Source organism: Ranitomeya variabilis, chromosome 3 (assembly GCF_051348905.1).
Source record: "Ranitomeya variabilis isolate aRanVar5 chromosome 3, aRanVar5.hap1, whole genome shotgun sequence".
Lineage (NCBI taxonomy): Eukaryota > Metazoa > Chordata > Amphibia > Anura > Dendrobatidae > Ranitomeya > Ranitomeya variabilis.
Window position 1 is genome coordinate 542,257,344 of NC_135234.1, and position 17,917 is coordinate 542,275,260.

At 44.9% G+C, this 17,917-nt stretch overlaps 1 protein-coding gene across 1 annotated transcript in view; it reads left to right on the forward strand.

Moving 5' to 3' along the window:
- ITGBL1 (integrin subunit beta like 1) overlaps positions 1-17,917 on the forward strand; it is an 850,447-nt gene that overhangs the window by 665,008 nt on the left and 167,522 nt on the right. The window contains exon 9 of the mRNA XM_077297085.1: positions 7,317-7,463. Within this exon, the coding sequence (XP_077153200.1) occupies positions 7,317-7,463 (147 nt within the window). The remainder of the gene's footprint in view (positions 1-7,316; positions 7,464-17,917) is intronic.

Sequence of the window (17,917 nt, forward strand, 5' to 3'; positions counted from 1 at the left end):
ATTCCGGAGAATATCGTTTCGGACAGGGGATCCCAGTTTGTGTCTAGATTTTGGCGGACGTTTTGTGCTAAGATGGGCATTAAGTTGTCTTTCTCGTCTGCATTCCATCCTCAGACGAATGGCCAGACGGAGCGAACTAATCAGACCTTGGAAACTTATTTAAGGTGTTTTGTTTCTGCTGATCAAGATGACTGGGTTGCCTTTTTGCCACTGGCCGAATTTGCCCTTAATAATCGGGCTAGTTCTGCTACTTTGGTTTCTCCTTTCTTTTGTAATTCGGGGTTTCATGCTCGTTTTTCCTCTGGTCAGGTGGAGCCTTCGGATTGTCCTGGAGTGGACGTGGTGGTGGATAGGCTACATCAGATTTGGAATCAGGTGGTGGACAATTTGAAGTTGTCTCAGGAAAAGGCTCAGCAGTTTGCTAATCGTCGTCGCCGCGTGGGTCCCCGACTTCGTGTTGGGGACTTGGTGTGGTTGTCTTCTCGTTTTGTCCCTATGAAGGTCTCTTCTCCCAAGTTTAAGCCTCGGTTCATCGGTCCTTATAAGATCTTGGAGATTCTTAACCCTGTATCTTTTCGTTTGGATCTCCCAGCATCGTTTGCTATTCATAATGTGTTCCATCGGTCGTTATTGTGGAGGTATGAGGTGCCCGTTGTTCCTTCGGTTGAGCCTCCTGCTCCGGTGCTGGTGGAGGGAGAATTGGAGTATGTTGTTGAGAAGATCTTGGATTCTCGTGTTTCCAGACGTAAACTCCAGTATTTGGTTAAGTGGAAGGGTTATGGTCAGGAGGATAATTCCTGGGTGGTCGCCTCTGATGTTCATGCGACTGATTTGGTCCGCGCCTTCCATAGAGCTCATCCTGATCGCCCTGGGGGTTCTCGTGAGGGTTCGGTGACCCCTCCTCAAGGGGGGGTACTGTTGTGGATTCTGTTTTTGGGCTCCCTCTGGTGGTTACAACTGGTACTGGGTGACTTTGGTGGGTTGCGGTCTCTGGTTTCCACCTGTCCATCAGTGGCTGGGTGTTTCCTATTTAACCTGGCTTTCCTGTCATTCCCTTGCCGGCTATCAATGTATCAGTGTGTGTCTCTGTTACCTGCTCCTAGGCCTTCAAGACAAGCTAAGTCTGTATTTCCCTGTTTCATGATTGCTTTCATGTTTTTTTTAGTCCAGCTTGCAGATATGTAATTCTCTGCTGCTGGTTGCTCTAGTGGGCTGAAATTACCACTCATGTACCATGAGTTGGCACATGAGTTCAAGTAATTTCAGGATGGTATTTTGAAGGGTTTTTCAGCTGACCGCGCAGTTCACCTTTTGTATCCTCTGCTATCTAGCTTAAGCGGGCCTCATTTTGCTGAATCTGTTTTCATAACTACGTTTGTGCCTTCCTCTCATTTCACCGTCATTATATGTGGGAGGCTGCTATCACTGTGGGAATATTTCTCTGGAGGCAAGTGAGGTCTGTTATTCTTCTGATAGGGGAAGCTAGATCTCCGGCTGGCGCGAGACGTCTAGGGGCCCCCCAGGAACGTCCCCCGGCTACTGTTAGTTGAGTGTTGAGGTTCAGGATCGCGGTCAGCTCAGGTTCCATCACCCTAGAGCTCGTCCTGTTTTTGCCCGTGTTATGTTGATAAATTCCCTGCCATTGGGAACCATGACACAGAAGGTCTCCTTTTTGGGTTTTATTTTTTCTCCTTCTACTGTGGAGATGGACCCAGTCAAGGTCCAGGCTATTCATGACTGGACTCAGCCCACGTCTGTTAAGAGTCTTCAGAAGTTCTTGGGTTTTGCTAATTTTTACCGTCGTTTCATCGCTAATTTTTCTAGCGTGGTTAAACCTTTGACGGATTTGACCAAGAAGGGTTCTGATGTGACTAATTGGTCTCCTGCGGCCGTGGAGGCCTTTCGGGAGCTGAAGCACCGGTTTTCTTCAGCTCCAGTCTTATGTCAGCCAGATGTCTCTCTCCCCTTCCAGGTCGAGGTTGATGCTTCTGAGATTGGAGCAGGGGCTGTTTTGTCGCAGAGAAGCTCTGATGGCTCTGTGATGAAACCATGTGCTTTCTTTTCAAGAAAATTTTTGCCTGCCGAGCGGAATTATGATGTTGGTAATCAGGAGTTGTTGGCTATGAAGTGGGCATTTGAGGAGTGGCGACATTGGCTCAAAGGAGCTAAACATCATGTGGTGGTCTTGACAGATCACAAAAATCTGATTTACCTCAAATCTGCCAAGCGCCTGAATCCTAGACAGGCTCGTTGGTCGTTGTTTTTCTCCCGTTTCAACTTCGTGGTCTCATACCTGCCTGGTTCAAAGAACGTGAAAGCTGATGCACTTTCTAGGAGTTTCGTGCCTGACTCTCCGGGAGTTTCTGAGCCGGCTGGTATTCTCAGAGAGGGAGTGATTTTGTCTGCCATATCCCCAGATTTGCGACGAGTGCTGCAGAAATTTCAGGCAGATAGACCTGACCGTTGTCCACCAGAGAGACTGTTTGTCCCGGATAAATGGACCAGCAGAGTTATTTCCGAGGTTCATTCTTCGGTGTTGGCGGATCATCCTGGGATTTTTGGTACCAGAGGTTTGTTGGCTAGGTCCTTCTGGTGGCCTTCCTTGTCGCGGGATGTGCGTTCCTTTGTGCAGTCTTGTGGGATTTGTGCTCGGGCTAAGCCTTGCTGTTCTCGTGCCAGCGGTTTGCTTTTGCCTTTGCCTGTCCCGAAAAGGCCTTGGACGCACATTTCCATGGATTTTATTTCGGATCTTCCAGTATCTCAGAAAATGTCTGTCATCTGGGTGGTGTGTGATCGTTTTTCCAAGATGGTCCATTTGGTGCCCTTGCCTAAGTTGCCTTCCTCCTCCGATTTGGTTCCTCTATTTTTTCAGAATGTGGTTCGCTTGCACGGCATTCCTGAAAATATTGTGTCTGATAGAGGATCCCAGTTTGTGTCCAGGTTTTGGCGGACTTTTTGTGCTAAGATGGGCATTGATTTGTCTTTTTCGTTGGCCTTCCATCCTCAGACTAATGGCCAAACCGAGCGAACTAATCAGACGTTGGAAACTTATTTGAGATGTTTTGTTTCTGCTGATCAGGATGATTGGGTGACTTTTTTGCCATTGGCCGAGTTTGCCCTTAATAATCGGGCTAGTTCTGCTACTTTGGTTTCGCCTTTTTTCTGCAATTCCATCCTCGTTTTTCCTCAGGTCAGGTTGAGCCTTCTGACTGTCCTGGGGTGGATTCTGTGGTGGATAGGTTGCAGCAGATTTGGAACCATGTGGTGGACAATTTGAGGTTGTCACAGGAGAAGGCTCAGCGCTTTGCCAACTGCCGCCGCGGTGTGGGTCCCCGACTTCGTGTTGGGGATTTGGTGTGGCTGTCTTCTCGGTATGTTCCTATGAAGGTCTCCTCTCCTAAATTCAAGCCTCGCTTCATTGGTCCTTATAAGATCTTGGAAATCCTTAACCCGGTGTCTTTTCGTTTGGATCTCCCAGCATCGTTTGCCATTCATAATGTGTTCCATAGGTCTTTGTTGCGGAGGTATGTGGTACCTGTGGTTCCTTCTGTTGAGCCTCCTGCTCCGGTGCTGGTCGAGGGCGAATTGGAGTACGTGGTGGAGAAGATTTTGGATTCTCGTATCTCTAGACGGAGGCTTCAGTATTTGGTTAAGTGGAAGGGCTATGGTCAGGAGGATAATTCCTGGGTTGTCGCCTCTGATGTTCATGCGGCCGATTTGGTTCGTGCCTTCCACGCGGCTCATCCTGATCACCCTGGGGGTCTTGATGAGGGTTCGGTGACCCCTCCTCAAGGGGGGGGTACTGTTGTGTACTCTATTTTTGGGCTCCCTCTAGTGGTCACAAGCGATACTGTGTAGTGTTGTCTTTCTGCAGGTTGGCTGCATCAGCTGGTTCGTTATCCTTGGTTGGTTTCCTATTTAGCTCACCTGGATACTCAGTTCCTTGCCTGCTATCAATGTATTCAGTGCTCTTCAGATTCCTTGTGACTACCTTGCTCCCAGTCTCTCCAAGACAAGCTAAGTTTTTGTTTGTTCATTTTTTGATTATCAGCATTCATCATGTTTCTTGTCCAGCTTGCTAAAATGTGATTTCCTCGCTTGCTGGTTGCTCTAGGGGACTGAGTTTCTCCCCCCACACCGTTAGTTGGTGCGGGGGTTCTTGAAATCTCAGAGTGGATATTTTGTAAGGGTTTTTTACTGACCGCATAGATTCCCTTTTCTGTTTTCTGCTATCTAGTATTAGTGGGCCTCATTTGCTGAATCTGCTTTCACCCCTGTGTATGTGCCTTCCTCTTACCTCACCGTTATTATTTGTTGGGGGCTTCTATATCTTTGGGGATTATTTCTCTGGAGGCAAGAAAGGTCTTTCTTTCTCTCTAGGGGTAGTTAGTTCCTCAGGCTGGCTCGAGACGTCTAGGATTTTTAGACACATTCACCGGCTACTTCTAGTGTGTTTGGATAGGTTCAGATTTGCGGTCAGTCCAGTTTGCCACCTCCCTAGAGCTTGTCCTATGTTTGTTACTTAGCTGGAGTAATTTGTGATCCTCAACCACTAAGGATCACAACAGGTCAGTATAAAAACACTAGAAAATCCACCACAGAAAATACAAAATCTCCACAGCTAACTAAAGATATGGAGGGTATATCTGCATCTCCAGAGATACCAGCTGGCTAAACAAATCCATATACAGACCAAGCTGGACAAGACAAAAACATGGAAAAGAACTGAACAATAGACCACAGCATGTGGACAGCAAAATAGGCCAGAACTTAACTTTGTTGAAAAGAACAGCAAAGCAGGAGAGACCAGGCAAGGATGTGAATCCTCCAGGAACAATGGACAACTGGCACTGACTAAAGGGTCAAGCAAGACTAAACAGCCCAGTCCGAATTGCAGAAAGTGAACACACCTGATAACTGCTGTGATTCAGAGACAGCAACGCTACCACTTACAACCACCGGAGGGAGCCCAAGAGCAGAATTCACAACACTGATCAAAATGAATTTACACTGCAGTAAGACCTACTGTCTCATTTTCTTTTGTGGTGCTGAGGTTCCTACCTCAATAGAAGTCCAAAACCAGCAACAGAAGTCTGTAAGCAGTGCTAGTAGAAGTGCATACGTAGCTCATTTGGGACTGAAAGATCTAAGACTTAATAGCTTGCAAACTTACATGCTAAACTGTGTTGTGTGCAAAGAGGGAGAACATGAGATAATATGTTCTAAGGAGTAAGGAAATGTGAAGAGACATTTGACAGATTGGAACTCAGGCCAGGGAGGCCATTTAAATGTTATGGAACTTTGCCCAGGGGATAGCAGAAGACCAATAAAAAGAGGATTGAAAGCAGAGGGAACTGTATCAGTAGGACACTAGTGAACAATTGTCTACATTGAAAGGAAGTTATAGTCACCATATTGGGACATTAATTCTCCTATGGAGAGCAGTGAACTTTCATGGTACTATTGAGGAGTCCTACCACAGAGTAGCTGTGAACGGCCATAGCTTTACACTTCGACCTGTGTGGTCCTCACGGGAAAGACAGAGCTTCCCAAAAGATTGTGAAGTGCAAGAAAAGAGAAATTGTAAGGGAAACAGAAATGTCATTAAAGTTAACCGAGAAGTGCCCATGCCTGCTTCATGCAAGTGAAGCACACGTGAAGCCTTGTACCTATTATCTGATGTACATAATTCTTAACATGTTACTGTTTGGTAAAAAGAAGTTTATTTTTGGACTCTGTTCTCCCTTACTCTTCTCCATAACATCTGTTCCTGGCCTACCAAGTACAATAGTGGCATGCGGTCTGCAGAGGCGTATTGCCCAGGTAAAAAGAGCACACATGCCTAGTCAGGACCCCTATTTTCATTTATCATGGTGGGGCATGGAAGACGAGTACTTCACCCACGTCTGCTACCCTGCACCACTCTACACCCAGAAAGCCATTGAGTCAGCAGAACATTAAAGTCTTGCTTAGTTATGAATTCAGCTCTGTACTGACGTACACAGGGAAGATTTTGGGAAGGGACATATGATCCCTATACCTTTCCCATCCTGTGTATCAAGAGAACATTCACCACTAATTTTCCTGTACTGGTTGGTGCTTCCAATATGCTCTGTCAAACAATTTGTACTTACACCCCTGGAAGTCTATTCAAGAATAGTGCGTTCTTCTGCCTCTTGAAATTCACTTCTTTTAGAAAAATGAGCATTGTTTGGCTACTCAAATCAGATGATATCAGATGAAGAGGTATCCATACTTACATGTGGCTTTTTTGCAGTATAGGAGTCCCTCTGTTGAGATTGGGGCCTCCACCAATCTTAATCCACCTCTGATAATATAGATGAGAAAAAGTAATGTAAAGTATAAAAAGGTTTGTCCGGGACTTTATATCAATGGCCTTTCCTTAAGATAGGTCATTAATATCAGATTGGTGGGGGTGTGACACCCAGTGGCCCAGCTAATCAGATATTCTTCATGCCGGAAGTGGCCAGATGTGCTCATTTGTGGAACTACACAGCTCCATCAACTGTACTGTGGGTACAGCCAGGAAATGCACATTTACAACTTGCTGCCACAATACAGGTGTGGGAGCTATATAGTTTCACTCTGCAACTGATCATTTCTTGCCGCTGCTGGCACCGAGAGCAGCTGATTAATGTGGGTGCTGGGTGTCACATGCAAATCAAACTGATGTCCTATCCCAGATAACTCCTTTATTCATTTACTGTAAAATGGTGTTTAAAGTATACCTACACTTTTCAATGTTCTAATATATGTTGTGGAAGTTTACACATTTACACATCTTGCAGATTACTAAAATGCCAAACAGAAACAGAACTTCAGGATACAGAAGGCTCAACTCCAGTGGTGTAACTTGAAGTTTGTGGGCCCAAATGCAAAATCCCCAACAGGACCACTAGCTATCACTGGTCTTTAATAGTAATAGTCTTTTCCTATAGGATATATAGGATATAGGGACTTTGGGGTCCCTTCTTGTTTCCAGGACACGGGTGCAATTGAAACCCCTGCACCTATTATAGTTATTTTGCCTCTGCTCAACTCCTGCATAAGTCTATACCCCTGGCTCTATAGTAAGTCTATGAACCCTTCTACCCTTGAGAACTGCTTCTACATATTTAGTGCTGGTCCCAGAACTAAGGCTACCACCGAACTGCATCACATTTTTAGTTCTAAACATACAAACATCTTTAAACAGTATATGTAATATATGGATTGCATTAATTGATGGATAGCCATACTCCATGGTAAAGTAAGCAGAAAATTCTAAACTCTGTGTGTTATTCACATTTTTATAGAACATGGTACTTGTTCCTGTGGTCGATGTATTTGTGAGGCCGGCTGGTTTGGAAAACTGTGCCAGAATGCAAGAAAATGCAATATGACAGAGGAAGAGAGCAAGAGTCAGTGTGAATCATCAGATGGCATTCTGTGCTCTGGGAAAGGTACGTGCTTACAATGTAGCACAAATCCATCAGTAATTGGACTGTCAATCAAATGTTTCTTTGCAAAGCATAATCTGAATGACCACTTTATTTCTGAACTCTTACTCCATCGGCATTTGGTGTCTCTGCCTGGCAATAGCAGATGCATGTACAGACACTAAAAACGGGAGCTTGGTCTGATTCACAAGTAGTACAAAGTGACCAAAGGTTTCAATAACATATATTTCATTTAGATGTTATCATCGCAGCAAGAATTCTTTGTGAACATTGCCAGTGGAGCACATTCAGTTGAAATGATTGTAGACAATGTTCTTCTATGTCACTGACTTATCACAGCTGTGAACACATCATGTCCTTCAGTCTTGGTATGAACAGTAGTGTTGAGCGATACCGTCCGATACTTGAAAGTATCGGTATCGGAAAGTATCGGCCGATACCGGCAAAGTATCGGATCTAATCCGATACCGATACCCGATACCAATACAAGTCAATGGGACTCATGTATCGGACGGTATTCCTGATGGTTCCCAGGGTCTGAAGGAGAGGAAACTCTCCTTCAGGCCCTGGGAACCATATTAATGTGTAAAATAAAGAATTAAAATAAAAAATATTGCTATACTCACCTCTCCGACGCAGCCTGCACCTTACCGAGGGAACCGGCAGCGTTGTTTGCTTAAAATTCGCGCTTTAACTTCCTTACGTGAAGTCCCGGCTTGTGATTGGTCGCGCGCCACCCATGTGGCCGCGACCGCGACCAATCACAGCAAGCCGTGACGTAATTTTAGGTCCTTCAGTATTTTAAAATTACGTTCCGGCGTTGTGATTGGTCGCGTCGCGGTCACATGGGCGACGCGACCAATCACAAGCCGTGACGTCACGGGAGGCAGGAGACGCGCGCATTTTAAAATGCGCGCGTGTCCAGCCTCCCGTGACGTCACGGCTTGTGATTGGTCGCGTCGCCCATGTGGCCGCGACGCAACCAATCACAGCAAGCCGTGACGTAATTTCAGGTCCTTCAGGATTTTAAAATTACGTTCCGGCGTTGTGATTGGTCGCGTCGCGGTCACATTGGCGACGCGACCAATCACAAGCCGTGACGTCACGGGAGGCTGGACACGCGCACATTTTAAAATGCGCGCGTCTCCTGCCTCCCGTAACGTCACGGCTTGTGATTGGTCGCGTCGCCCATGTGACCGCGACGCGACCAATCACAACGCCGGAACGTAATTTTAAAATACTGAAGGACCTAAAATTACGTCACGGCTTGCTGTGATTGGTTGCGTCGCGGCCACATGGGCGGCACGCGACCAATCAGAAGCCGTGACGTCACGGAAGGAAGGAAAAGCGCGCATTTTAAGCAAAGAACGCTGCCGGTTCCCTCGGTAAGGTGCAGGCTGCGTCGGAGAGGTGAGTATAGCAATATTTTTTATTTTAATTCTTTCTTTTACACATTAATGTTGTTTCGATACCGATACCCGATACCACAAAAGTATCGGATCTCGGTATCGGAATTCCGATACCCGCAAGTATCGGCCGATACCCGATACTTGCGGTATCGGAATGCTCAACACTAATGAACAGTAAATTGGATGGCATCACAGTAAGTCTGCATTATCTTGTCTTCAGAAAGTAGACTCTGACACTGGGGCATCTCTCATAAACATCATATTATTCTTCAATGTGCAATGAATTATACAATGTGCTTGCTAAATAGATCAGAGGTCTTACAGTAACACATAGTGAAGGTGAACTAGATCTGCCTCCAGTGTATATAAAAAATCTTCACACCGCTGTTAAAATGCCAGGTCTTTGTCATGTAAAAAAAAAATCACACCAGCAAAAATAATTTCAGAACTTTTTCCACCTTTAGGGCTCACTCACACAAGCGTAGATTCTCTCATGGGACAGAACAGGATCGATTCACTGTTCTACAATCAAATTGTTACAAGACAAAAACAGTTGAACTAAACTCATTTTTTCATGCTGAAAACGAATATGAGGCTTACATTTGCTAATTGGCTCTAATTTTCAAGATCCACAGGAGGTTGTAATTACCGTACTTTCATGCAGATTTATAGAAAAATTGTGTCTTTATTATTTCATCATCATTATTGCATTGTTAGAAGCTAGTCTATTACATCATCTGTTTAAGTCTCTTGAGCCTTCAGTATTCTATCACCTTACTGTGACCAATCAAAAAACTCCAACTCAGATCCTATTATATAATACTAAGTACAGTTGCGTCACCTAATTTTATAAATGTTCTCTGTGTAAGGTATACAGTTTTGGGATTTCTTAGCATATTGACATGTTTTAAATCATTTAATACCCCATAAAACCACTTTTATTACAAATTATTAAAATACCACCAACCCTGTGGTAATACCATGTAAACCAAACACACCGTGAACAAACTGGTATAGGGATAGGTGTATAATTTATAAATAGAAGTGGTTTTATGGGGTATTATATGATTTAGTACATTAATGGTTACCCTGGTTCAATATTAACTATTTAACAAGATATTTGTAATTTGGGTAGAGCATGGCCAGTATTTTATCGGGCCCAATTAATCTTGATCTGTGGCTAGAGGACGCAATCCAGGCCTTCAATGTTGAGGGGACACAGGATTCAAATACTGGTACTTTAACCCTTAAAAATGTGTTCAATGAGGTTTATGGGGGCAACAAAGCATATTTGAAATCATGGTGGGAAATCAGGACTCTGGAAAACTATATTAAAAATAGGATAATTTCTAGAGGTTTGAGAATCAATATTAGCCCTTCCCCTAGAACATCATCCCCTGAACTTTTAAATGCATGGTTAAAGGAGTCTGTTGATTCATCAATACGCTTTATGCAATTGTTGTTAATTGAAGAAAAGAAATTACTTGAAAAATTCACGAATAATTTGAATAATCTGATTGAACGTATTTTGAAATGTAAATTGGACCCGGACCTTAATAGAAGGGAGGGTCTTTTGCAGACGTCCGTAGAAAAATATCAGGCCCTGCTAAAAGAAAGGAAACAGATACAGTTTCAGAAAGATCTAAGAAACTTTTCGGATAATCAGGCGTATAATTTTCAAAGTGTAAAACTGGGGGAGGTCTCTTCGTCAGATATTGAGACCTCAGATACAGCGAGATCTGAGACTTCCCTAAGAGGGGCACAATTAAGTGAGAGACCAGCATTTAGACAAAAATGGCAACATCCAAGAAGGAAATCTGGAAGAAGGGGAAGGGGACACTACAGGAATGGGGAGGGAACATCAAGAACACCTGCCCCAACCCCAAGGGAAACACCGGCTTCGGCCTCCTTTTTGCCTCCATCGTCGTCTTCCTCATCTTTTTTAGAACAAGGGGTGAGCTCAGGATACTATCTGAGAACAAAACCTATCTAGATAGAGGTCAAATAATTAATTTATCTACACATTCTCTCTCTAGAAACGAATATAGTATCCTACAGAAAGGTTTAAATTTTCTAACGACTAATTCCTATAATTGCTTCGGGTGGTTCAAGGACTTGAACCTCTTTTGTAGAAAATTGAAGTGGAGGAAATTTTTCATGCATAATAATAGGGAGGAATGTGTACAACAGGGCCTCCAGGAGGAAGATTGGGAAAGCTATCAGGACTTAATCGGCCTCCTTGAAGAAAATGAACAAGGGACGGCCACAGGTAATGGCCCTTTTACAACTCTAAAAAATAGAAGTGTGAAGATGCCACCACAGACTGATACAAATAATATAGATATCTTTCTGCAATTAGTTGAGAGAGATCTTAGGAAAATCAGGAGCCATGGTCTGGATATAGATTACAACCTTATGGAAGGAGAAAGGCTAGCAGTGGAGACACTAAGATGACCAGCTAGTAATCAAGTCATCTGATAAAGGTGGTAATCTGGTCATAATGGACCATCAGGTGTACCGTGACATGTGCCATAGGATCCTCCAGGATAGAAATACATATGAGGTTTTAAGATCTGATCAGGTGGACAATTACAGAGAGCTGCTTAAAGAGCTTTTGGGGGGAGCTCTTGAAAATAGACTTATCTCTAAAAGTGAATTTGATTTTTTGCTACCTAATTTTCCCCTACAGGCAACTTTTTACACATTGCTGAAAGTACACAAGGGGCTGAGCCCCTTAAAAGGACGGCCCATTGTGTGGAGTCTTTAACACAAAATTGTGGCCTCTATATAGACGAAATCCTCCGCCCATTTGTGATATCAATTCCCTCTTATTTAAAGGACACAACTGACCTGTTGAAAAAACTGGAAGGGCTGTACCTTGAAAAAAAACTCTTGGCTAGCATCTATTGATCCCACATGATGCTGGGATTGAGGGAATACATCATTTATTCGGACTCCCATGACAGCACTACGAGAGAGGGGATCCGCCCTTCAGGAACAGGAAACCTACAGATACAAAAGGGCGGCACCTCTCCCATGCATCAGTTGGTTTCCTGTTCCTAAGGGGACTGGATCCTACAGAAGTTTTTCTACAAGGATTCCAGGCCGGCCGGCCGACTCAGGTAGCGAGGGGGTCTCCTATCTCGGCCGGTGCGGGGTACCTGAAGCAGTCACGGTGGTCCCGGCGGGGCTGCATGGCGATGACTGGAGCAGCATGGAGCGGTCGCTAGGGGGTGTCCTGCCTCCGGAGCCAGCGTGCGGTGAGTATAGCGATCCACCCTCCCTCGAGTGCTGTGATGGGGCGGCGGCGTCTAGGTGGCACCGACCGGAGTACAGCTGGCTGGCCTCGGCGTCCCACGATGCTTGCAGCGCTGACAGGAAGTGCTGTGAGCTGTGGTGACGTTGGGAGGTGGAGCCGGTGACGACTTCCGGGTCGCGGTGTTCCTGCGCATGCGCGGGGGCACCAAGATGGCGGCGCCCACCAAAGATTGCACGCCGCTCTCCCTCGGGGCCTCGGTGATTCCCTACAGCTGCGGGGAGGTGGGAAATCCCAACAGACACTGTGCAAAGACGTGCTGACAGAAGGAGGGGCTATATAAGGAAGGTCCAGCTGTGTGTTCCCTGCTTCTGGTCTCCAAATCGTTGAAGATGGAGTCTGATCATGATCAGCAGGTTTTGCTGCTGGATGAAGCAGCCCAGAAGCCTACGGAGAAGGAACACATGAAAAGGAGCGATGGATCTGGCCGCAGAAGCTCCTCCAGACAGGGGTCTGGAGCATCGGTCAAGAAAGATCCCCCTCGTACTTCGGTATCTCTCTGGGTGTGGGCAACCACTGGTAAGTGATCTTCGAGAAAGTTCACTCAGTGACTAGTCTTCCCTCATATGTTTTTTGGCAGGGAAGAAAAAACGTCAGTAAAACGAAGCATAGGGAATGTGCCATCTGCGGAGCTCCCTTGCCTGACTCACACCCTAAAAAACTATGTGACCCCTGTATCCAACAGACGGTGAGGTCTTGGAAAGGGGGAGGGGATAAGGCATTTATATCTTATAGATTAGTCTGCCTTACTTACCCCCTCAGGTAGCAGAAGAATCCTCTTCTATTGCGGCCAGTCTGAAAGAAATGGTTCGTTTGGAAGTCAAACAGTCCATCAAAAACCTTTCACAAGCAGGAGGCTCTAAGCAAAAAGCTCAGTGGATATCCGATTCATCTGAGGATAAGGACGCGAGCGGAGCCTCAGACGATTCAGCAGCATCATCCTCCTCTTCGGAAGAAGACGCTGCTCGTTTTTGTTTACCCATAGAGAGGGTAGATAAATTAATAAAGGCGGTCAGAAGCACTATGGGTATAACGGAGTCCAAGCCTCAGCTATCCAAAGAACAAATGATGTTCAGTGGTCTAGAGCAGAAGAGGCGTAGAGTTTTTCCTCTAAATGAGAAAATACAAGAACTTATTAATAAAGAATGGAAAAAACCCGAAAAAAAGGGGTCTTTACCGCCGATGCAAAAGCGTAGGTATCCTTTTGATGACCCAGCAGTCAACAGTTGGGAAAAAGCCCCTAAGTTGGATGCAGCAATTGCCAAGATGGCGAAGCGATCTTCTCTCCCATTCGAGGATATGGGAACACTTTAAGACCCCCTAGATCGGAAGGTGGACACCTTCCTAAAGGGTACTTGGGAGATGGCTGCCGGCTCCTTAAGACCTGCGGTAGCGTCGACCTGTACGGCAAGGTCAATGATGGTCTGGTTGGACCAATTGGAGGAGCAGTTAAAACAGGGAGCCTCTAGAGACTCTATACTCGCAGCATTACCAGTAATTCAGGAGGGGGCGGCTTTTTTGTCAGATGCCTCCATTGATTCCGTTAAGTTGGCAGCCAGAGAAGCAGGGCTCTATAATGCCGCTAGAAGAGCCTTATGGTTAAAATGCTGGCCTGGGGATATGCAAGCGAAAGCAAAGCTCTGTACCATCCCTTGTAAGGGTGAATATTTATTCGGAAACGTACCTTCTCGCCAGTGAGAGGTAAATCCAGATGGGATGATAAACGAAAACGAGGTACAGGGTTCATGTTTTGTCGTTCTTCGGCAGAAAGGAAGAAACAAGATCGATGACTAGCAATCCCCGTAGGGGGAGATTGTTACATTTTTCTGCAGATTGGTCAACGATCACAAACAGTGTTTGGATAAAAAACACTATATCTCAAGGACTTAAACTCGAGTTTATTCATATTCCACGAGATAAATTCAAATTAACCCCCTTACGTTCATCTCCCGCTGAACAATCTGCGTTGGAAGAGGAAGTAATGGCTCTGTGCTCTAAAAACGTCCTAGTAGACGTTCCGCATTCTCAGGAAGGGAAAGGTTTTTAACCTCCCCTATTCCTAATTCAAAAGCCTGATAAGACTTATAGAACTATTATAAATATTAAAGGTCTCAATAAATTCTTGGTAAAACATACCTTTAAAATGGAATCCATTAATTCGGCAGTAAAAATGCTTTTTGATAACTGTTTCATGATAGTAGTGGATTTGAAAGATGCCTACTATCATGTACCTATTCATGCAAGTTACCAGCAATACCTAAGGGTAGCAGTATTAATGGGTGGAACGATTCGACACTTTCAATTTAGAGCACTTCCCTTCGGGATAACTTCTGCCCCTAGGGTGTTCACGAAAATAATTGCTGAAGTCATGGCATACCTAAGGGAATCAAACATCCTTATAATCCCCTACTTAGATGATTACCTCATTGTAGGAAATTCGATAGATCATTGCCTATCACAATGGGAAATTACTAAAACTAAATTAGAACACCTAGGTTGCATCATAAACTTCAAAAAGTCTAAATTACAACCCCTTAATGTTCAAAAATTCCTGGGGTTACTAATGAATTCAAAAACTCAACAGTGTCTTCTCCCTATAGAGAAATTAGAACAGATTCAAAATCAAGTGTCAAGAACAATTAATACACCCTCCATGACCCTTCGACAAGCAATGTCCTTACTAGGCTTGCTCACATCATGCATACCAGCAGTTAAATGGGCTCAGTTCCATACCAGAACCCTACAAAAAGAAGTCTTATTCTATGACAGAGTTTTAAGGGGCACTTTAAATGAAAAATTAACGTTGGGGTCAGTAACATTAGAGTCCCTTAGATGGTGGCTAGATAAACAAAATTTATCAGCAGGGGTACCCTGGATAGTAAATGTTACCCGAGTAATAACCACGGATGCCAGCTCTTCGGGGTGGGGAGCTTATATGGGAGACATGGTGGTCCAGGGTCAATGGGAACCCTTCAAAACATTCTCGTCCAACCAAAGAGAATTATTGGTAGAATCTTATCGGACAATAGAGTCGCAGTTGCTTATATAAACCGCCAAGGGGGAACACGTTCCAAAGCGTTAATGCAGATCTCGGATCGCTTGTTCCGGATAGCTGAGTCAAATTTTCGATCTTTCACGGCTCTTCACATCAAAGGGAAGGAAAATGTGACAGCAGATTTCCTCAGCCGAAATATACTAAAGCAAGGAGAATGGTGTCTCAACGAGGACATTTTCAATCGTATTGTACACAGATGGGGCCAGCCAGTGGTGGATCTGTTTGCCACCAAAAGCAACAAAAAAGTAAAACATTTTTGCTCTTTAAATCCCAGGGAGAATCCTCTGGCAGTGGATGCTTTCCTAATAAAATGGGATTTCCCACTGGCCTATGCGTTCCCACCGTTGAACCTGTTACCTCTAGTGGTGAGGAAAATCAGGGAAGATCGAGCAAATATCATCCTAATTGCCCCCTTTTGGCCCAGAAGAACATGGTTTGGTTCCCTCAGGACGATGTCAGTATCAGCTCCCTGGGTACTACCAGAGATCCCAAACTTACTTACTCAAGGGCCGATCTTCCATCCACAAGTGACACCGCTCCATTTAACGGCTTGGAATTTGAACGGTCACTGTTGGTAGATAGAGGTTTTTCTCCAAAATTGGTAGAAACACTCCTAAATAGTAGAAAGCAAATAACTACTAGAATCTACTCTAGAACCTGGAGAAAATTCTTAGCCTGTTCAAAATTTGATATCCAAGAAGGGGTACCGATTCATCAAATTTTAGAGTTCCTGCAGAAGGGGTTTGAGTTAAAACTCTCTACTAGTACCCTAAGAGTGCAGGTTTCAGCCCTAGGTGCCCTATTTTCCTGTAATATAGCTAACAACTATTGGATAGCCAGATTTATTAAAGCGGTTAATAGATCTAGACCTATACATAAAGACAGAACGGTTCCGTGGGATCTAAACTTAGTTCTGTCATCTTTAACAAAACCCCCCTTTGAACCCCTTCAGGATGCGTTAATTAAAATGCTGACCCTTAAGACAGCTTTTTTAGTTGCCATAACCTCTGCTCGCAGGATAGGGGATATCCAGGCGCTTTCTAGACTTCCTCCATGCACAGAATTTTTATCAGACAGAGTGGTCCTTAATCCTGATCCAGCATACCTACTGAAAGTAGCGACACGATTTCATAGGTCACAGGAGATAGTCTTGCCAGCCTTTATTCCTAATCCTTCTAATCCTAAAGAACATGAGCTCCATACGTTAGATGTTAGGAGTAGGGTTGAGCGACTTTCATTTTTTTAAGATCGAGTCGGGTTTTGTGAAACTCGACTTTGTCCAGAGTCGAGTCGAGTGCAGTCGGCCGATTATCGCTAAAAGTCGGGGATCGACCGAAACACGAAACCCAATGCAAGTCAATGGGGAAGCATAGTCGGCAGTGAGTGGAGGCCAGGAAAACACCTACAGTGCCCATTTTAATTACAAAAACATCCATTCTTGTTTCTGAAGCTTGTCAATCTTAATTAACTTTATAATAATAGTTGTTCAATGGAACTTGGGGGTCATTTGGCAAATTTGTGGGGGGTAGGGCTGGTTCAAGGTTTTAGTGGGCCCAGGAATCGTGGACTACGTCACGGCGGTGGAGCAGGGAGAGGAAAGTATTTCAACGTTGCAAGTGCTGTGATCCTGAGCAAGCAGGGGGGCACACTTGTTCACATTGGCACTGGCACAGGGCCCCTCAAAGTACAGCGGTGTGTTTGCACGGCGGGGGCTCCTCCCACCAGCAGCGACACTTTTGCGTACTCTGAGGGGCCCTGTGCCAGTGACGTCGCCAACGAGTATGCCCCCCCCACCTGATGAAGGAACCTGCACTTTCATCTGCACCTTCCTCTTTGTCCCTGTGTAAGGTGGTATAACATGCGGGAAGGGGAACCTTACTTTCAGCAGGGTCAGATTCTGGCTGTGTAGAGTGCAAGGGGAATGCAGTGGTCTAGGTCAATGTACCAGCAGACTCATCTAGCAGTGGCTGGGCAATGGGCAGGATGAGGAGGAAACAGATATAGGGCCAAAGAATAAAGTAGGCTAAATGCAGTTCAAAATTGGTAACAGGACAGGACTAAACAGGCGGCATTGCTTTGTTCAGTGGAGTAGCAAACCCAGGAGCAGCAGACACTGTTTTAAGGGCCCAACCACACTAGTAGGCCAAATGCAGTTTAATATCTGATACTATAGGCCGAAAGCCAGAAGGTTGAAGCTCAGCTTTATTCAGTTGAGGGCAAAAACCAGGGAGGGGCAGACACCGTTAGTAGGCCCTAACCACCAATTTTTAAAAACACAGCACTTAATGAGAGCCAGAAGGATGAAGCTCAGCTTTATTCAGTTGAGGACAAACACCAGGGAGGGGCAGACACCGTTAGTAGGCCCTGACCACCAATTTTTAAAAACACAGCACTTAATGAGAGCCAGAAGGTTGAAGCTCAGCTTTATTCAGTTGAGGGCAAACACCAGGGAGGGGCAGACACCGTTAGTAGGCCCTAACCACCAATTTTTAAAATAACAGCACTTAATGAGAGCCAGAAGGTTGAAGCTCAGCTTTATTCAGTTGAGGAAAAACACCAGGCAGGGGCAGACACCGTTAGTAGGCCGTAACCAAAGTTGAAGGCCAAATGCAGTTTAATATCTGATACTATAGGTCGAAAGCCAGAAGGTTGAAGCTCAGCTTTATTCAGTTGAGGA